This window comes from Echeneis naucrates, chromosome 8 (assembly GCF_900963305.1).
Source record: "Echeneis naucrates chromosome 8, fEcheNa1.1, whole genome shotgun sequence".
Lineage (NCBI taxonomy): Eukaryota > Metazoa > Chordata > Actinopteri > Carangiformes > Echeneidae > Echeneis > Echeneis naucrates.
In genome coordinates, this window is record NC_042518.1 from 6,534,683 (window position 1) to 6,556,705 (window position 22,023).

The 22,023-nt window shown below is 40.5% G+C and overlaps 2 protein-coding genes across 6 annotated transcripts in view; one reads left to right on the forward strand and one right to left on the reverse strand.

Annotated features, from left to right (window-relative positions):
* Positions 1–1,029: 1,029 nt before the first annotated feature.
* Positions 1,030–22,023, reverse strand: part of septin9a (septin 9a) — a 56,349-nt gene continuing 35,355 nt past the window's right edge. For 3 of the 5 annotated variants that reach the window (XM_029507596.1, XM_029507599.1, XM_029507598.1), the window contains 9 exons: positions 8,133–8,342; positions 5,975–6,103; positions 5,407–5,488; positions 5,007–5,144; positions 3,271–3,388; positions 2,770–2,865; positions 2,532–2,628; positions 1,700–1,751; positions 1,030–1,393 (listed from right to left, as the gene is read on the reverse strand). In XM_029507596.1, coding sequence (XP_029363456.1) covers positions 1,252–1,393; positions 1,700–1,751; positions 2,532–2,628; positions 2,770–2,865; positions 3,271–3,388; positions 5,007–5,144; positions 5,407–5,488; positions 5,975–6,103; positions 8,133–8,342 — 1,064 coding nt within the window. In that variant the 3' untranslated portion in view covers positions 1,030–1,251. Of the gene's footprint in view, positions 1,394–1,699; positions 1,752–2,531; positions 2,632–2,769; positions 2,866–3,270; positions 3,389–5,006; positions 5,145–5,406; positions 5,489–5,974; positions 6,104–8,132; positions 8,343–16,382; positions 16,470–22,023 lie in introns of those variants that run through there. The other 2 variants (XM_029507601.1, XM_029507597.1) reach the window with 2 other exon arrangements.
* On the forward strand, positions 20,359–21,941 carry LOC115046992 (uncharacterized). The gene is made up of 2 exons (XM_029507602.1): positions 20,359–20,408; positions 20,841–21,941. Exon 2 carries the CDS (start codon positions 20,845–20,847, stop codon positions 21,712–21,714), a length of 870 nt encoding a protein of 289 aa, XP_029363462.1. The 5' UTR covers positions 20,359–20,408; positions 20,841–20,844; the 3' UTR covers positions 21,715–21,941.

A 22,023-nucleotide genomic window follows, 5' to 3' on the forward strand; every position in this document is an offset into this window, starting at 1 on the left:
AAAATAAGATAAAGGGAAATTTGTTATCAATAATACAAAGTACAAAAGAAGTATCAGAACACAAGAGGAATATACCGGACAGAGCAATGACGGTGACAGTTTAGGAAATTATATATGATTCAAACAAAGACCTTGGTATATTATGGAACATAGAGATAAAGTGGGTCGGTCGTTGGACCAATAGTTTTTCTCCCAGATAAACAAAGAAAAAGGGCTGACAAATGTCTCCTGTAAACGTAGTTCACTTGGCACCAACAAACCTGCACTCTTTCCAGTTTCAGCCACCACACAAGCAAACATTTGTCAATAAATAAGGCACTATGTTAGGCCCAAAAGCAGTAAAGGTATGTTTGTTTGTGTGAATAATCTGAATAAGTGGACCATATTTAATTGCATACGTTCACATTTTATCTCGTGCATAAATACTTATTCATCTTAAATCACTCTTAAGATACTATTATTAATAAACAATGGCATTTAAAAGGGACTTGTCAAAGACGTCAGAGACCTGACATCCATATTCAGTTTGACAGACACAGAACAAACTGTTAAAGCAAAACACAGGGCATGACACAAAAAAGATAAACTAAAACATATGATGTGGTGTTTGATAACCTTCTTTTCCTTTAACTTTTGTGCTACAGCTGAATGACTGTATGTAGGTCACATGATGGCAAAGGGCTGCCCGGCCCTCTCCAACATGCTGTTAATGACACATTTGGTGATCAAGTGCAATACTGAACGTTACACACTTCGATACAGCTGCGTGCATCAAGGCAGAAAACTGGGCATCATGAAACACTGCTAAAATATTTAACAAGAATAACATGTTGCTGAATAAGGCAGAGTGAAACATGTCTGGAATATGTTTGGCAGATGCTGAATTTGGCACCACAAGGAAAAAAAAAAAAAAACCCACAAAAGGTTAACTGTAAGATCTGGAAGCAGGTAAAAAAAAAAAAAAATCAAGCTGCAGCCCATTACGAGGAAACAAACTTCTCTTCACTCTCTGTCAGAATTTGTGAGAGGATAATGTTTGTTAATGAGTCAATAAACTGACATGAAATGTCCATCAAGCCGCCAAAAAAATAATGAAAATAAAGTCTCTGGCAAGCCTTTAAGTTTCTATCCCACCTGTGAGACGGGGACTGGAGTGGAGGGCTGGAGAGGGGAGGTTGTCAGGAAAGGGCAAAGTCTCTTTGCAAATGAGTTACACCCAGTAAAGGTCAACTATATCGAGGCAGGTGGGATTTACATCTCATGGGCGGCAAGATGATGTTCTGGGATACCGTTGGCATGAGCCACCACTGTGTTATTTTCATTGAGGCGCCTCACACGGTACATTTCATAGTGGATGCTGCTGGTGATGTCCTTAATGTTCTGCATATGGGTCCTGGGATGAAACAGACATATGCAGATATAGACATATAAAGAAAGTTTAGAAGTATGACAAACTTTCACATTTCACATAAATATTTAAGATATCCCTTCACTCAAAAAATCCATTGAAATGATGCAAGTATGGCACAGGAAGACTGTTGTCACACTATCCATTGTTGTATACACTATTTAACTTAAATAAGTGTGATGTCAAAAGTTGGAGACTTCCAGTGCACACAGACAGGAAATCAACAATGAACTGGAAATGTTGTCCAGAAGTTAATTATGCATAATGATAATAATCAATAAATGCACTCACCTGATGAGGAGATCTCTTAAATAGGCAAACTCACAGTGGGCTATGTTCTCAACTAATAACAGGAGAGAGAGAGAAACAAACAGACAGGCAGCATGAGGCTTAGCCCAAACAAACGATATGGCAGCTGTGAATTGTGACTGGTTGCTGGTGTGTTTCCAGAAGAGTCCACTAGGTGTAGTCAGTGATGTATGTCTCAATCAATTAGCACGTCCTGCCTAATTTCTCTGTTGCCAACTTCTTCTATTTAAGAGTCACTATGATGAGATAAAACCAAGTGCTCAAAAAATTCCTGCCAGACACGTGTTTGTGCACATCTGCAAAGAGCGCTCCACAGGAAATGAAACTCCCTTTATGAGACACTTGATAAGAGGGGTGGTGCTGCCTGTCTAGAGTGGATCACATAATTAAATATTGAATGATGAACCCTGCAGTAAAAATGTATGCTAACAAAGCACATGGCTGAACTGATCAACTGAATACCTAGAGCTATTTTTTTTAAAAGCCAGCTATTAGTAATGATAATAATGATTATCATAGTGACTGACTTATCTCTGTCTCCTCTTCAAAGCCACTTCCGGTTCTGCTCTTATTATAATGGAGACTCCAGAGATGCAAGGTGAAGCAAGGTTAATCAAACTTACTACAGAACTGGCTGTAAAGCACTCAGTTGAACTTCGTCAATTAGTTAGCCAAATGTTACGAAAGGACACCCCCAGGTCAGTTATCTGCAAACTGATGATTTTATCCTGAAACCTTAAACACCATCTAAAAAAATATTTGAACTTAAGAACTAAGGTATAAATGGGAGGTATGATGGGGGAAAGGGCTGCACCTTCAATAGTTCCCCACTTGGTCTTCCTCCCCAGCAGCCTCCTGCCATTGACCTGGTACTCCTGGTCACTGCCCACCACAGCAAATGGGATCATCTCCTGCTCAGCAATAGAAGAGACAAAAGATTTACAGAACATTCAAATGTATACAAAAATGGGACTGAAAGTAATTTAGGCTGATGGCTCTTGAGATAAAGAACACTGAACCACATATATATGTATGTATGTTAGTCCTCTCACCCTAATCTTCTCATTAATCATTCTATCCTCTGCATCCTCGTCAAATTCCTTCTGAGGGTACACGTCAATCCCGTTGGCTCGCAGTTCTTCCCTGATCTGATACAGAGTACAAAACGTTAATAAAGAATAGTTCTTAAGGGATACAATTAAGACCTTCAATTATTGGAGTTCTTAGACAGCTGTGTTTAAATGAAAGTGTAAAGACAAATGGAAAAGAAAAAAAGAAAAAGAAATGTATATGTAATGCATGACACTTCAATGCCATGAATCACTTTCTGTATGAATCCGGCTTAAAACCTCATGACAGATACCTGTGCATGCACCAAGCCTACTGTGCATGTGCATACCTCCCAAACACACATACGCACACAGACAATGTAAATAAAAAGCTCATCAAAAGATCATACATGTGGATTTAACAGGTCTAAAAAGGGGGGCAGCAGAAAAAACAACAACAACAAAAAAAAAAAAAAAAAAAACCTAGGAAGAGACAGAAGTTACCTTCTTTTTGAAGAAATCCCTCTCCTCCAGGGTGAGTGTATCTGCCTTGGCAATGACTGGTACGATGTTGACCACTTTACTGAGACGCCTCATGAATTCTACATCAAGAGGTCGCAGACTGGGAGAGAGGTTGGAAAAGCAGACATTAACTACAGAAATGTGATGCATGGACGTGAAATTGCGACACAAAACTCTTCCACCAGAGGGCAGGTGTTCCCAACAATAGCCTGAATGGAAGAATAGAAGAACCATTGCCACATATTTGCAAATGACCGTCTAGCCATCAGCTTATCACGCACTGTAAAACATACCAAGCAGCTCCTTGATGAGACTGGAAAAACGTGTGATCAGTCTGAGGAGATTAGGGCTTTCCTGGAATTAAATAAAAAGCATCTGTATGTGGGCACTGAACCCTGGCCTGATTCAGCCCTGTGCTTTGACAAAGAACGGTCCGCAAGGAACCTTTTACTGTCTTCTAAGAGCACACTCAGAGAGAGAAGTGCAAAATTGATTGAATGCATGAAGACACCCACACAGACTCTCTGTCTCTCTCGTCCTTCCTGCCTCTGTCCCATTAGGCCTTTTAAAGAAAAACCCTGAGCAGCTGCTGGCCACACCATGTGACATCTACACTGCTGGATCAACATTAAACGTTGCCGATGGCGCACAGAGACAGGGGGCTATTTCACACCAGCCCCCTGCCTGAGTAAAGACAGATCATGACACACACAAAAAAAAAAATAGAGGTGCAGCATTTGAATGGCACTTTGTGATTAAGTGTGTGTGCTCAAAGAAGGCTGCGGATCCACAGCTGCTTTCAACATTTTCCCAAGACCTGCTGCTGAACTCACCAGAATTACACAAATGTTAAAGCTGTAAAATTGATGCTAAATCTACCTGATGGCTATACAAGACTGTAGGTACTGTTCCTGTAATTTCGTCTGCTAGGACACCCCAACCCCCTGACCTCCCAGCAGTGAGGGCCTGCATGAGGACAATGTAGAGAGGGAGGGAAGTTTATGCAGCTCAATCAGAGACAGATGTGTCTGTAAGAGATCCAGGGAAAGGAACTGGGGACGCTGTGCTGCTTCAGGGAATGGAGAGAGCAGGCCATCTTTCCAGTGGTAGATTGTTTGAGTGTGTGCACGCGCATGTTGATGTGTGTGGGTCGTGTAAATGATTTGTTTGTAACAAAAGAAGCTGTTCAAGTTTTGGTGTACGGTCATATAAATAAAAAGTAAGGTCACCTCAGCGCTTTTGTTTAATGACTTGATTGATGAAACTATTATTTGGGGAAATACACTTACTTTTGTGGAGCACTGAAAGAACTGATGCAACTCAAAAGTCTGTGACCTAAACATGAAATAACTACCTGCAGCTAACCATCTTAACAAAAGAAACTGGAAACAAGTGGAAACAGTTAGCCTAGCAAAGTGCCATTTAAACAGTTTGGATTTTGTACAACCTTTTGTACAACCTTGTTTCTTCTGTTTCCAGCATTTATATTAGATTAACTTCTTTTACTTGTGCTTATCTTGAGTTTTTTCCTCATCCAAGGGTGATAGACGGCAGCACCAATTTAGTGTTACTGTGCTATCAGCTGTCCCAAACAAACAAACAAATTATTATTATTTTTTTGTTTCGTTTTGTTTTTTTTTGTTTATGCACACTTTCATGTACCACATGTCTAAGTATAGGTATATTAGGTATAGTAGAGTATTGGAACTTGACCTCACCAGTGTCCGGTCGGGGGGATGAAGTATATGCAGCAGTGAACTCTGGAGTCAGGGATCCGCTTCTTCCTGTTGATGTTGATCTCCTCCTGCAGGTACGCCTCGTACTGGTCGTTAATGAACTTCATGATGGGCTGCCAGCTAGATCACAACAGGAATGGAATCAGATGGTGAGATAAAAGAGGAAAGACACAAACAGCATTGAGGTCAAAAAGGAAGGGAAGGAGGAAATGGGTAGAAGGAGGGAAAAGAAGGGAGGAGTGTGAGAGGAGGAAGATGAGGATACAAAACAACAAAACAGCAACAGGAAAGGCAAAAAGGTAAAAGCGGGGGACTTCTGATTAGACAGTTCAAATGTCACAGCTGACATAGTGAAAGCTGTGGTGGTAGGATTTTACTATACCAGTTCTCATTGTTGATCTGATCTCCAAATCCTGGTGTGTCAATGACAGTCAGCTTCATTCTCACTCCCTTCTCCTCAATGTCTGCCAAACAACAACAAACACCCCAAGATCAGTTATTTCCAGCACTTTATATACAACTACCGAACTAGGAGTTGTAAATTTAATTTATTCAGAAAGTGATTTAAGGGGAAAAAAACTTGGTGGTCAAAGTAACAACTGACAGCTTTGGGACTGTTTGTTCTGAAAAGTTAAGAATACATTTCACAACAGCTTGAGCGCTAATGGCAGACTGCAATTAAAGAAAATTAGATTTAAAAAAGGAAGTTAAACAGAGTGAAAGAAAAATAAGATAACTCTTTGGAAAGACTACGTGAGCTGACAGATGATATAGTCTGTGAAAGAGAGAAAAGCAAAAATATAGTAACATTAACTAGTGACTGAGATAGCATAGTTCAGCTAACAGACCTACAGACCTAGAAAAATAACAGTTAATAATAAGGGCTGTCCCTTATTATTAACTGGTCTGTAGGACCTAAGCAAGGACTGAGGGGACCAAAATGACCATACCGTGACTGATAGACTTGATTTCGATTGTTTTGGGAATCTTCTCCTGGGCTGTGGCCAGCACCGACTTACGGCTGACTTTAGACTTGAAGAGTGTGTTCATCAGAGTAGACTTTCCCAGGCCGCTCTGTCCTGTTAGTAAAAACAGTCAGAAATTGACAAACACACATCTCAAAATGATGAAAAAAAAAAAAAAAAAAAAGAAGGAGAGAGAGAGAGAAAAGATTGCTGGCACTGCAGGTAGCCGTCTGCACTCAGCATGACTCCATGCTGTTGGTCAATGGCCTGAAGCTGTGATGAGCTGCAGGCATCTGTCTGCACAAACGCTGCCATAAATATGTAAGAGCCCAAAACAAACACACCATCAAAAAGACACGCTGGTTCCAAGTTTGTCTGTTTGTTTGTTTTTTTTTAGATGTGAACTGATGGACCACACATATATAAACCTTGTTTGTTGTGACACAATTCAATGCAACACTCTGGTATTAATGGGACAGGCCATTTCTTATTATTTTACCTTTGAGGATAATTTTCAGTTGAATTATCTGCTTGTTGTTTTCATGTAAAAACTGACCAATAAAGCCATCTATCAGGTTAGGACAGACTGGGAGTAGAAGCTGGCAGTCAAATGACTATATGGATAGGACTATCACTGTCCCAGTTCGATATTACCTTTAATCTCCTCGTCACAGATCTGTGACGAGGAGATTAAAGGGGCTCACTGGGCAGTTCCTCTTCAGGTAAAAGTCAACAATTGTTGGTGGCACCCTCAAACACAGTCCCAGTCACATTCAAAGATTGATATGCACAACAAATTCATCACATGTGAAATTTGGACTTTATCTACTATAAAGCTTCTGAAACGGCTGTTTCCCCAAACTGCCCAATATTCTCTCACCAACTGTCCTACTGGTGATGTGGCACCAGAAGTCCCAGGCTCCATCCTGCATGTAGCCACAGCAGCACATATTTTGTTTAAAGCATTGATAAGTGTAAACTATTAGCAAAAAAAAAAAAAAAAAACTAAACAAAAAACTGTAACTAAGAAAAGAGATTAAATTAAAACATTACTGAAAATGCTAACAACCCATTGACCAATAAAGCATTTTGATATCTCTATTTTTAAGTGATGAAATAGAATTTCCCCTAAATGCAGAAACCACATGGCGACAGACTGCACTCAGTTTTCTTTACCACTGCCTGCAGAGCTATGCACAACCCAGTTTCAGCCCTGAGGCTGCTGCTGCTGCTTAGGCAACCTTTTTTATTTGAGGATGAAACGCAGACCAACTGGCGCGACATCATCCAGAAGAGACATGCATTAGGGAGGTGAGGTGGGTTTTATGGTGGCCTGTCTACTATAGCGGTGTACGTGTGCATGTGTAATTAGCTGTTGTTTTAAAAGGAGACTAATCACAGACTGATGGGGACTCAATGAAAAGGAGTTTTAAGTCGTTCTTTGCCTGGCAGCTTATCAAAATACATTTGAGGCCTTGGTGTTCTAACAAAATTTGATTAAAGAGAAAACTGCATCAAACCTGAATGACAGGACTCACAAGAATTGTGTAAGATCACTTGAGATAAGTGACGGATGGATACCAAAAGTAAAACACAATTTATACTTGATGACAGAGCTCAGAGAATGAAGAAGGGAAAAATCATTTTTGTGATTATAAAATCTCCCCTTTTCACTGTACAGTAAGCTATTATATCCATAGACCAGTAATGCCAGGTTTTGAATACATCTATGCAACATCCCTAGGATAAAGCCATATTCTGTCCATCACCATGGAGAAATTCATCCTCTTTATTTGATCAATCCTACCCATTTAGAAGCGGGAGTCATCCACAACCTAGAATCCTGGGAAAAGCTCTAGCCCCAAGGGGAACACTTAAGCCAAGGGCAATGACAAATATTTCTATTAGATTTTTTCTGAAGTCTTTGTCATGGACATATGAACATGTAAAGCCCTGATTATAAACTTAAAAAAAAAATAAATAAATAAATAAAATAAATAAATAAATAAATCATCTTAAGGCAAAACTGCCTGGGGAAATCGACTTCCCCCAATTCACTACTCCAAATATGCAATTAAGTTTGATCAGCCTATTGAAGAAAGCCCAATGCCATGTATCGGTACTCACTAATTCATATACTTACCCACAACCATAATGTTAAGCTCAAAGCCCTGCTTCATGGCCTTCCTCCTCATCTGTTCCAGGATGGCATCAATGCCCACATAACTGAAGTCCACCGCAGGACCACTGGCCTTCTCTCCATACAGGCCAACAGCTGCTGGGGAAATGATAGCATCTGGCACCACCGCCTCAGACATGGCACTGCTGCTGTAGCTGGAAATCGCCTCTGGCTCTGATTTGATAGAGACAGATAAAAAGGGGCGTAAGAGAGAAGGTTAATGGACGCTGCTGAGGTTCAACATGGATGGAGGATATTCGGAGAATGGGGGTGGAGAGAAGTGAGATAAATGTCTGATCAGCAATAGCAAGAATATGCAAAAACAAGCTCTTTAGATAAGACATGGAAGCAGGCAGGAGAGATCGTAGCTGCGTTTGCTATTTGAATAGACCTAGACAACAAGAACTCAGCACATCTAGGCAATTATTGGTTAACTGTACAATTTAAGGGCTTTGGCTGTTCTTGCTAAAGGAGGATGAGTACTGATAAATATTCTTGGTTGATTTAGTGTGTTTGACTAGAAAACACCACACACACATTGCAATAACACAGCCAGACCTTTAAAAATAGGAGATCTCTGGTTTCGTGCCAATCTAGTGCCTTGACTCAACAGAAAACTCTTGGAAAACACACACTGTAGTATATAAGTACTTTACACTTGGCAGGAGGTTTCCCTGCAGTTTGTTTTGCTAATGATTAGCTTAATGTTCTTCGGTGGAATGCCTGCAGATGTGCGTCCAGTCATAAGCTAATTATTCAACTTTCGATGGACTAACTTAGGTCTTTACGTGTAGAGGTATGTAACAATGTGTTAAGCCAGTGAAGGTGAAGAATTTACAGTGTTTGTGTCTGTGTCTGCATGTTCAGTAGTCTTAGTAGCTGACGCCCCTTACAAGGCCTCCCTCTCTGCACAGCGCAGTCGAACTGTGCTGTTGATGCAAGTGGAAAAGAGAGAGAAGGCCAATTCTGAAACCCGACACTCACTCTTGCTAGTCCTGCTCACACACACTCAGAGTACAAGCTTTGGTTTGTACATTTTAATGGAGGTCGCCATGGCCTCTTACACTTCTTTTCGATCACGTAGTTGACACATTTCCCCAATGAAAACATGCAAATAATATCAGCCCACAGTGGCTGCTAAGATTTCAAGGGCCATTGGGTTCCAACTTAGCAAATCTTACACCACAACACTTGTCCTGCCATGAAGAAGTCCAGAGTATGAGCCAGTTTCTGCTGATCACCTGAGGAATTAAATCAACACAGGATGGCACAGCTGCACGTCAAACTGGCCTCGCATTGATTGATGAAACAGATTTAGTGTAGAATAACACACGTGGAAACTCAGCACTAGTTCATATTCAGCATCAAGTCTCGCATTTATAATGTGCTCCATTGTGTGCATGTGTCATAAAGACCGACCTATGGAAGTAGCTCTCCTGGCCTCCTTCACCACTTCCCCATCCTGTTCCAACAGTCAGTCAGCAACTTAGTGTAACTCACTGCCCTCCACCCCCCCCACATTCCCATACCTCAGCTAGTATCTTTCTCTTGCAACCTCACCCTTTCCTCCCTTCCATATACTGATTCACTCCTGTCATCGGTTTCTCCTCTACACTCCATCTCTTAGTTTTCCATTGTCTCCCTTGTTCCACTCCCAATTACTCCTTTATCTTCTCCCTTCTCTCATTTGCTTTTTATCTTACACATTACTTTGTTAGTTCCTTTGACAAAGCTTCCCCTTTCCGATTAACCTTATCTCACCTCACACAACCATTGTTATTTTATCCCTTCTTGCCATTGTTCATGACAATCCCTCTCACTCTATGCTCAATCAATGTTTCTGTGACCTATTTGTTGTAAACAGAGACGTTGGCCAGGGGGTGCCAAGCTAACAACAGGACTTTGCCTGCGTGACGGCACCAGCAAAGCATCAAAGCAAACAGACAGTAAGTGAACAAGGCAACGGTAGCAGTTATCGGTGGAACACAGTATCAGCGTCTGTTCTCAAATATCATCCAGCAGCAGCTATACCTGCTTAGCACCTGAGCTGAGACAAAGACTTAATTAATAGACTACGTGAACTACGTAATTATCTGTAATTTTTCATTTAAAAAAATGACAATTAACATTTGCCATAGTAATAAAGCACATGAAAAAGTGCACTCATGAGACCTTTGGTCATTACCAAGTTTACGTGATCTCAGTTCAGTCATTTGAAAGCTTTGTGTGTAAACTGCATCATACGAGGTCTTGTCCTCAAACGCAGGCCCCTTTGCTTTTTTTCCTTAACAGTCTTCAGAGAACAATGCAGCCCTCATCTATTGTAATAACAAGCTGTCTGCTTTGTGTAACACATAGCAAACAAACACTGATCTCCTGGTGTATGTGTAAAGCCACCAAAAGACAGGGTGTTGTCGAGTCGTTTCTCGCATCTTAACTAGCTGTTTTCCCAGACAGGAGCAAGCAAGCTTCAGAGATTCATTAACTGTCATTCACGAATATGCAACGATGCCGCCCATTTGCACAACTCAAAGTAGCATCAAACACTGTAAACAGTTAAGCAAACGCACAAACTGGACCGCTACTGTGGGAAACCCAGAAGTATTGAACAATGAAAACAGGTAGTAAAGTGCATCAGTCCTGTGCCATCCATTTCAGGGAAGCACAAAGCTAACTGTGTAGTCGTGTTGATATCACAGACCTGTACTGTGTCATCTCTGTTCTCCTCAGAGTGAATAAAACCAGACAAGTTTCCGATGTTGCCTACTATTAAACATCTGGATACACAGACCGTTGATCAGACAGGGACATTCAGTGGCTTCTGTTTTTCTAAGATGTCCTTCCAAACAGGTGTTTACTGACCAGTTGGAATGTGAACCTGTAATTGTCAAAAACATCTGGACCTTGTGGTTGAACCTCGTGTGGCTGTCACCCCAAACCTACCAAACACTGGCCTGACTGAAAAATTACCAGTTCATGCGCCGTCAAACAAGGGTGTAACCAACCATGTTCAGTAAGAACATCAGGTATGTGAACATGTTTGACACGGTTCTTCAGCCGAATGTTGCGATTTCTTCCAAATACATTTATGCCTGAGAGTGAATAATTGAATTCATTGCCAGTCAGCACACACGCTGCATTTCCAGAATGCATCATCAATTTAAGAGTTAACTGTCCTTCAGCTCTACTTCCTACAAGGTTTTCCCCTGTATCAGGTCCAGCTACGGGATGGCATTGCTATGTTTGCTTTGAAAGCATAATTTATTTTAGACATTGGAAAGCAAAGAATGACTCATTGCGCTTGCAGTGATGCTGTTTTCAATTATAGGCACTAAAGAATTATTTTTTCTTTCTTGCTTCCAACAGTATCACATTACTCTACTTTTTGTAAATATGGCCAACAGTCTCCTTTGCCACAAAACATTTTGGAAGTGAGCCGGGAGGAGAAAAACGCATGAAGTCAATGTAGAAAGAAAAAAAAAAAACAACAGTTAAGAGAAGGAGGTAGAAAAGAATGAGGAAGACAGAAGGAAAGTAGAGTCTTGACAGCGTGGTGAACAGGTCATCTTCCCAGTTTAGGTTTCAAAAGAGCTGTGCTGGGGTTAATCTCCAAACTAGTGGGCTGACCCCCTGTAAAACAGCTTTGAGTCACAAGAGAGGAATCCATAAGAACTGTTTGTTTCAGGATTTGTCAGTGTGACTGAGAACTGCAACACACGATATTCAAAGCAACAAGCATTCTCTTCAGAATTAATGTTATGCTTGTTTTGTTTTTTTTTTTAAATTTCATTACAGACATTATTAGGGATATGTTACTTTTATATCCCCTTTAGTCCTCTTACTGATACTGAAGTTAGTGATACGCAACTACCAACCACAACCATCATTTTCAAATCAACTACAATGCCAGATTTCTTTAAAGAGGACAGTAAATAAACAAACGTGTAGTGGTGTACCTGAAAAGGAGAAACAGGAGGTAAGCATACATTATTGTCATATAGACTTTTGCAAACAAGTAAGGCCTAATTAATATATAATGCATTCAGTTTGCAAAAAGATAGATGTGAATTGTATGCATGTACGTAGCTACAAACATTGAGTGTTCTCAATTATGACTACAATGAGAAAATTCTTGCAAGAATTTAACATAATTTTCATATAATAAACACACGTGTTCACCACCATGCACAATCCCTCCAAGTGGGCTTGTATTTTAGTCAAGTAACTTTACTGCTTGTTTGGAGCTTCATGTCAAACAGTTATTAGAGCACTAATCCACTAAATGGACCATTTGCATCTTTGTTCTGGCCTAAAATCTTTTTATGGTCACTTCAAAAACATCTGCTTTTTCTGTCCTTTATTTACATTCCCAGACAGGACAAAGGTTTACAGTCAAGTCTTGTTTTAACATGACGAGATCCATTTTGATGATGACAAAATTTTTCGTCACAACTGTGTGTGCTGTTTCAAAGCTTATTTACGGTGATAAAATTCTAATTCCGATCTGGGAGGCCTTTCCAATGACTTCTATTTAAACAGTTGGTTTCCCATAAGATGAAGAGATGGTACAAGCACAACTGAGAAACTTGTTCACTGAGAATAAAGTGCATGTGGCCATTAAATTACTTTTAACTGGGGGTTACAAGGAGCCCTCCAGCAATGAAGCAATTAGATACCCCAGACCACATGGGTTTGTAACGGACCCAGGGGACAGACATAAACACATGTGTACATATGCATGCGCACACACACACACACACACGCAAACACTTTTCCCACCCTTTGACAGTGAATCACTTAATAAAAGGGGGAAATTGGGGTGGTGGCTGTGCAAATACGGTCTGTTGTGCTATTAAAGTCGGAGTGTTTGTGCAGCAAAGCCCAGTTCCCAGAGTCCTCATCATTCAGCTCTCTGGGGAAAAGTGCCTTTTGACCCCTTGTACGGTCCAATTTGCCCATCATTTCACCTGGCATTGGACATTGTTAATATATGCGTGTGTGCAGACTGTAGCTGTTTGAGTGTCATATGAATAAGATTATTTTTGTGTTGTACATCTTGGACACATTATACAGTATTTTGTATGCAGGCATCTATGATACGAACAGCATGATGAACTATTTGTCTCCAGTGCTAGTCCATCCACAACACCCTACAGTCTTGGCAGCTTGAATCTAAGCCCAAATTATATCCATGTCAGTACAAGCAGCTTCAGCAGCTAGTGTTACTTTGTTGAGAATATTTTTGTAAATTGCAGTAATAGCAGTAGAACCCACAGGTTGTCTAGACACCCAGAGGAATGTGTTTGGTCTCCATTGTGTGGTGGTGCACAAGAGATCTGTTGTCTTTCTAAGTTCTTCAATTGCTTCTGAAAAGGTGCAACTCACAGTGAAGCTACACATTGTCAACCTGGAGCAATTAACCTTATAGACTGAGTAACCAATGTGATGTGATTCATTTGGAGCAGAGCATCTATAATTACAAAAAGCAATTCTACCACATTACAACATTGTGCAATTGACTAAGTTTTAAGCCTGGTGAAACAATATTCTAGCCCAAAGCAACTGGGAAACATTAACCCCAGTGTGTGTTGACATAACTTAATGAATCAGGCAGTTGCCCGTTTTCTGTGGCTCTTTGCAAAGAGGCCCAAAAATAATTTAGGAAGCTATTCTGCTAGCTGCTCCTTGAGGAGTTGTTGAAGTAATTAGCCTGGTGGTGGTAGCTGGACGACGTAGTTCTTTATCTTTGTGAGCGGGTCAAAGTGTATCAGTGAAACGGGTGAACCACAAAAAGCGTGGGTCGGCAGGGCCAGGCAGCTGAGGAATCTGACCTCTGTCTTCACACATGCCTCTCTAAGGGGACACCAGCCAGAAAACATAAAACAAATCATAAACTATATGGACAAACACCAGTAATTTAAACAGACACTTCTCCTTGCAATGTATGCACGTCCATTAACATTCAAGGAGTCACGGCAGGGGTGTAGTTATGTTTCATTGAGCACCTCCTGGATATTTAAATGCTGCTGTTGTTACTAAAGTCAGCGACATTAATAGCAGATATGCGCTAACACACAATACTGGTTATGACACATTAACTCTCAATTTAACTAACTAAAGGTGCCTGTGATCCCATCAGATCAGGACAGGGAAGCTTCCTCTCAGTGTTAAGATAGAAAGGCTTCATGTTGCTAAAGCCACAGATAAAATATTTCACTGCATGTTCAGATGAATAAACACACATCCATTATTCTATCCACAACGTCACCAGCAGGGTACCTTTGGCCCTTTGTGTGTGTGTGTGTGTGAGTGAGAGCGATATAAAGCCCATCACTCTGGTCCTCTCCAGGCCTCCAGGAGTATTTATGGGCTGTGACTGACCCATATACAAAGTTCCAGAGTACAAAAGCAGACAGTGCCTTAGAAGACCTCACCACTGATAATTTGCTGGGTTCCCATATGAGCGTTGTGTGATTGTTTTATTTCAGTCACTTCACACAGCAGAACATGATAGAAACTTTTATCCCTTCATATTCTATCATAGTCATTGTTGTATCTCAAAAAATACACACAGGTACGTGGGAATGTTGAGAATTTTGTATTGGATATGCATTAAACATTTTAATGAAAAAAGAGAGAAAATGTTGTTTTCCTGAATGTCTCAAAGCAACTGAATAAAAATGTGTGCCAAATTTTGACTTAAGTTTTCCAACTCTCTTTTCTAAGTATGAAAAAACATCAAACATGCATTCATAAACCAGCTGTTACAGAACGTACAGCATGTTTACTTAGAGATATGAAACCTTATCAATTTCGCTTTAGAGCGATGGTTACATTCATGAAATATTTTACATTTCAAAGCCATGATTCCGAATTCCCCCACAGATACATAATCTTACAGCTGTGACTTATTGGGTGGCTCACAACATCTACTGACACAAAGCAACACAAGATACAGAAGGTAATGGTGACCTTTTCAGCGTCTCCATGAAATGCTGGTGAAAGGCAACTGTCTGTTCTCGGTTGGCATTGCACAGGGGCCACAACAGAGCTCCTTTCAACAGTTTTGTGTGTTAAACTGTGTGTGTGTGTGTGTGTGTTTGTTGGCGCTGGTGAGGCAAACCAGAGGCTGGTAACTCTGGAAAGGTGAAGGGGGGTTGCTGTTTTCCATCTGCTTGATATTGTCACAGAGTTATGCCTTGTATTCCCAGCTCAACCTGAGACAGCAAAGCCAGGATGATACACTGCTCAGGGGCAGCTGCCACATCACAACTTAACCAAGAATTCACCCAAAAATGTTCCACCTGCCTAAACACAGAGTGACTGATCAGGAGAGCAGAGCTGAAAACATCACAGACCTGGTGAGGGTCAACAAAACTGATTACACTGAACAAAGCAGGGATGAAAACACTTCGATTCTGATCAAATTTCATACCTAAGCTTTTCTGATTGGAAAGGAATAAAGACTACTGGATTCGTCTATTGTCCATTCCAAAGCAGGCTAAACTAAGTCCAGCAACCACATGGGGACCTAACCTCTCATTTAACTGTGTGCACACGCGTGCGCACACACTCAAACACCTCTGAGGCCTCGTTGCTGATCTGGTGATGGATCCATGTCAGAAGCAGCTGAACATGTAAAGTGCTTGGACAATATCAGGAGGAGGGAAACATGAAAAACAGAGTACAACCTAAAACGTGATGGAACAGCCTTCTGTAAACGTGTGTGTGTGCGTGTGTTATGCAAAGGCAGATTGATTACAAAGCTTGCCACAGGCACACAAAACACTTAGATTAAAGACAGCGGGGAATGAAAAAAGTACTTGTGGAAAAGAAAACAGGTACATATACACAAGCACACAAAGGTAAATGAAGAAAATGCTAATAATTACTAAATAAATTCAAAACTTTTGTGATATTCACCCCTATTCATCAAGTCAAAAGAAACTAAACCTGGTATGATATATCCTTAAACAACATGAATGTTTGGACAATGTTTAATAGCTGAGCTTCTTAGTCAATTATGGAAGGCATGCAGAGATATTTATCGAGTATGTCAAGATAGCTGATCAAATCTCTTCCTTCAGGGCAGAAGGGAGACATCCAGCGAAAAATGCAATGAAAGAAAAAACATCTACTCCCCATACTTACAACTGCTCCCTTGCAAAGACACACATACCCACATGCACTCTCCCAATATGCAAAAACACTCACCGTGTGTGGGTTTTGTGTATGTGTGTCTGAGTCGTCCCCTGCCGAAGTGCAGCGTTCCAGTGAGAGGCCAAACTCTGCTGTGGCTCTCTGCAAGCTCCCTGTCTGCCCCTCCCACCCCGGCCTGTCATGTGACCCACCATGCAAAGCAGCAGGACACACCCACTTCCTCCAAATAACCTTCCTTCTTCAGCAGAAAAGAAAAACTTCCAGCTTCTATCAATCATAAACTTTAGCAGAGATCATATGGGGCTGAGGAAGAGAGCACATGTATTTGACAGGAGTTCAAACAATGTGCAAGAGGAAAAACAATTACCTCAAAGAGAAGCTGGGCATTTATCTGTCATCGAGAGAGGGAACAAGAAGGCGGGGACTATGTTTATATCTTGACATCGAGGTGGCCTCTGGGCCATCTGAAGGTCCCTCTGCTAAACTGCCAGGATTATTTACAACCCTTATTACCTGGCCTGACCCTCTCATCTCCTCTGTAGCCTCTGCATTCATCACATCCCGGTCATTCTTCACACACAGACCTGAGACACTTCACACTACACTTTTAGGTGGAATCGCGTCATGTTTCAAGCTTTCTTTCATGGTAAGGACTGAGCAGAGGCAATGGAAACAATTGTTCTTTCTCAAAACGACAAATGTTGAAAGAACTGGGGATGTTATACCCCATAATCACACTATAACTGTTTTGGCAAAAGTTAATCAAATGACGATAATGTCAACACACATCTGCAGAATCAATGGAAAACTCTGACATGACAGTAAACCTATATATGATTGATTACCAAGCTAATGAACCAATATTTGAGAATGTTCCATCTTTAAAAAAACATCAACAGGTTTTCAAGTATCAATATATATTTATATGCAGCTATCATGTCGGCCTTAAAACCCGAGTGCAAGCTAATTACTTTGGCCAATTACTATTCTTATGGAGAATGGATGTTTGTTTGATTAAAGAGGAGATGGAAAAGCTGTCTTCAGCTTCACAGGAAGTGTAATTATACACCAGTGCAGGGTTTGAGGACACACAAACGCACAAACACACACATACTTTGATGGCAGCACCTGCATTCCTACAGATTAAGAGTCGTGTTCCTAGGGAGACAAAAAAAAAAAACAACAACACACAAACACACAACAGAACAGGCTGTAAATATAGATTTGTTTTAGCCAATTACCCAGACATAGCTGGCAAGATACGAAATAACCCCTTCTCCTAATGCACACTGGGCACGTTAGTATTGAAAACCTGCTACACCCACCACAGACTGTCAAGTTCTGCATTCACCAACAGACCGTATATATACATATACCAACACACAAGGCTGTGTGCGTCTAATCCAACCCTGTTTTTCTCCTAATATGGAGTTAAAATAAACCATCATTATACTCACTCATACAATGTGGAAAAGAGTGCACTTCCCCAAACTAAGGCCCCTTCTCTTGAAACACTTCAGTCAAAGGCTTGTCTTTCAGCCCCCTCTTTCTGATATGCTACTTTTTTTTACTGATTTAAACAGACTACTCTAATTCAGGTTTAGACCAATGCTAAAATGTTGTTGAAACTGATAAGAGTAACAAATGGATTTTACTAGTTTTCTGCTCTGAGTTTTGAAATCACCCGTTGGAGTTTTGAAGCCTCTATTTCCTGAAGAAAAACTGCTCTGTTCATGATGCACACATGTCCTTAAATGGATATTACACAGGAACATGTGAAACCTAACATACATTTTTATAGTACCAGATATAAACAGATCCCTCAGTGTAGTGTAATGAGAAAACTCGGTCGCTGTATGTATATATAAATAAAATTAACACTGAAATTTAGTAAATTCACCACGGTATCCTCGTGTGATTTTGTGTAATGGCATAGTTGCTCTTTTGTCTTAAAAAAACAAAACAAAACAAAACAAAAAACCCCTGGCTGATTGCTTTGTACAAACAATCACTTTCCAACTCAGAGCCCGCAAAGACACAAACTTCTCTTCGATCCCATTTCCCACATCACCGTCTCCCTGGAGCCACTCTTTTACTTTCTGGCATATGTTAATACGGTAAGACAGCCATTATACCAGATTTTTTTCCCCCTTCACCCTTAAAAGTTCCTTCTTTAAGACACTGACTCCCAGGCAAACAATGTGTGCCTGCAATGCAAGCCAGTCATTCAGTCATTTGTTTGATCCGACACTATTAGCCTGTTTCTTTCTCCCAGAGTTGCTACCCTACTGGGAACATCATCTTTCCAGAGAAAAAGATCTTCATTTAGAAGAGACAGGGGATGTGGTGATCGAAAACCATGGCAGCGGCTGATGTCTCTGGGCCAAGATGGTGTCATGCATTGGCAAGCGGAGTGTAAGGCTGCCTGGCTGACCCCCGACAGCATTCCTTGCAGCTGTCCAAGGTCTTTCATAACAGAGAAACATGATGGATAGTAGCACCATGAGTCACTGGGTACATTATACTAAGTGCAGCACTTGCTGCTCTTTGCATTTCACTGTACCTTTTCTGTCGATTGAATAGTATTTATCAACATGTCTCAATGTACAGCAATTTCCTTAAGGGGAAGGGAAGACGGAATGACAATCTTAAATCGGGGCACTGGAAGATGTGACATATGGGGGAAAAAACTGAAATGAAAATGTCAGTGTACTGAAAATTATGTTTCAGTAAAAGACACAGCAAACAGCAGCAACCACAGAATCGTGATACAGCATCTCTCGTATGATCATCTTGTGCTGCTCATGTGAAAGATGTGGGTGGTGGCCACAGAGAAACTAAATGTTTCCTTTGTGTGTTTTTTTAACTCCCTCTCTGTCTTGCCCGAGGGGAGTACCAAAACTTCCACATAGGATAGCAAGATGTGTGTGTGTGTGTGTGAAGGTGTCAAATGACTCCTGTTCTCTTGGGAAATGTTTCCCTAGCTTTTTCACATCAATGACGCCTGAACTGAGTGGCCCCTCGTTTCATAGGAACCCATCTGATGAGAGTTTTGCTGTTAGATGTTTTATTACAGAACTATTTGAGGCCCTTCATCAAAATGCTCATACATACTGTCACTGTGTTATGGATGAAATTAGGGTGAAAAAGAAATATTCTCCTTTTTGTTGGACGCTGCGAGGAACCACCTCCAGAACCCCTGAGGGCCCCTGTGAGAACCAGTGCTCTAGGAAAATATTAACCACATACTTTGTTTTTCAGGATTTATAGTAAACAGCCAAATTAGACACAATCCCTGCTCTAAAAAAAAAAAAATCCCCAAAAAACTTTAAACTTGTGTGTATACAAACAGCGATGGACAAATGAACTGCTCTTTGGTATGTTTCCCACTCCAGACTGTAATGGACTTTAAAGGCAATTTAAGGCTTTTACAAGATCCAGGCCTAATCTCAGCCAGGTGAGAGAAATCAACTACCTGTGTGACAGCATCTCCTGCTGGCTGTTGGTAGAGCTGCAGCAGCTTTTTCCTTGTTCTGCATTTCACACTAGAGGAGCAGATAAGGGTTCAAGGTGCTATTGATATTTTTAACCATGAGCATTGCCATATTAGAATTGGCCAGGTTTTTTTTTATGCTAATAATTTACAATTGTGAACCTAAAAAAATGTAAAGCAATCACTGTTATAAAAGTATTGAAAGGAGCAAGTTGAAAAAGTTTGTCAGTTTATGGATATAAGTTATTATATTCAGTAATTCTCACTCATATGAAAATTTTCCAAATTCAGCACATTTAATAGCCTGGCACTGCCCTTGCTCAAATGCAAATAAATAATTACTAAAATTTATCAGCTTTTAATTGCTTTTTTACCCCACCCCCCAGAAAAATAAATAAATAAAAAATAAAATAAAATAAAAAATAAATAAATAAACCAAAAACAAAAACAAATCTCCTGGAAAGGGGCGGTAGTCGTGCTTGCTTCGGTTTCATTTTCAAGAAAACATAACCGAAGGAGCAATAAGAGTTGTGCTACCACAGAAACACTTCAGAGATCTGACTCCTACCAACAGCACACTAACAGAGGTGAGTGCTCTTATTATACGATTACTGTTTTTTACTGTTTACCTCGTCTTCCAGTCACTACTGTACGACTGGTGAGACACTTAAGCACAGTCGTCTTTGAGAAGGTTTCTCTACTTAAAAAAGGCACAATACAATTGACACTTTTTGGTTAGATATGGAGTAGATTACACTGCACACAAACTTGAGAGGAAAGACTAAGTAAGATCAGTGTGGCAGGAACACCCATTTTATAGCGTTGAAATTACTTTGTTCATTGGTTGTTGATTACTTTGTTATGAACCGTTATCCATACTGATTAGTACACAAATAAATATTGTGTTTTCTTGTTTGGTGTTGTGATACCAAACATTATTTTTCTTTAGTGCCTTTCTTACAGTTATTAGTATGAATGAATGAATAATGAAGTAATTATATTTTTGAATACTGTTACAGGACAATGATGATGTCAGGACGAGTCACAAGTGCCTGTGTAGCTCTGTTATTTACCCTGACCTCAGTGTCAGCGGTGAAGAAGCTCAATTCAATTAAAGACTTGAAGAAACTCGACTTTGGCCAATCTGTGCCCGAACACAGTCTTCAGCTCCTCCACTGGTTTGCCAATGTAGTTGATATTGACACAAACAATGTCATACAATTAACATTTGATCCAAGCGATGAAGATTTTGGCTCCCATTATTATGGCAACTACGAAAGACTGCTGGACCGGCTGCCTCATGGACACCAGTACTACACTGTGGGCAATCTCAATCGAAGCAATGCTGAACAACTTCCAGATTATGTCAGAGGGGAGAATGTGTGGCCAAACAGGGGCCGGATTGTATTCAGAGTCAGGGAGCTGAACACAGGACGATGGGCTTTCCAGAGAATAGACAGAGTGTACCTCACACAGCATTACGAGGCACATGAGGAGGAGGGGATGTATGATCCAGCTCACACCTACAAGATCTCTGTTCACCTTTTAAGAGAGATCAGGGAGTTTTCTGTCGAAGGAAACCAGCAAACACTTTCCTATCTCAGAAATCGCTTTGCAGGGAACATCTCTGATGTCCAGTTACAGGACATCAGAAACACATGGGGTAACCTTGCTTGCCTTGGACTGCTCCTGTTAATTGTGATCCAGGAAAAGTACTCTATCCAACACAGACATCAAGTGGCAGGGAAAAATGCACAACATAAATATGTTGTCAATTTTCCAGAAGCAAGACCTCAAAATAATACTGATACTTCGCACTGCTGTACTTGTCTATTGTTATTTTTATTTGTTGCAGTTGTGGTTTTAATTTTTTTATCAAGTTTGGTAAGATGACAAGAAATGAAGGATGGGATGTTCCTTGATATGGACTAAACCAAACCATTACAGTGATGCTCTAAAACATACATTTCTTTATTTAGTCAACAAATATGAGCTTATTTCTTCAAGAAGCCCAAGTGAATTTAACTGCGATATGCGGACAATGGGCTGGCATATTTTAAGCATCTCATCCTGTAATCAAAAGTATTTTGTCCATCTTTAAATAAAATTGTGATTTCTTATCTGAATTTCTTCAATTGCTGCAAGTATGCTGTAAGTGCTGACTGTGACGTTTTGATATAGAAGTAAGTGTTGTTGAAAGGT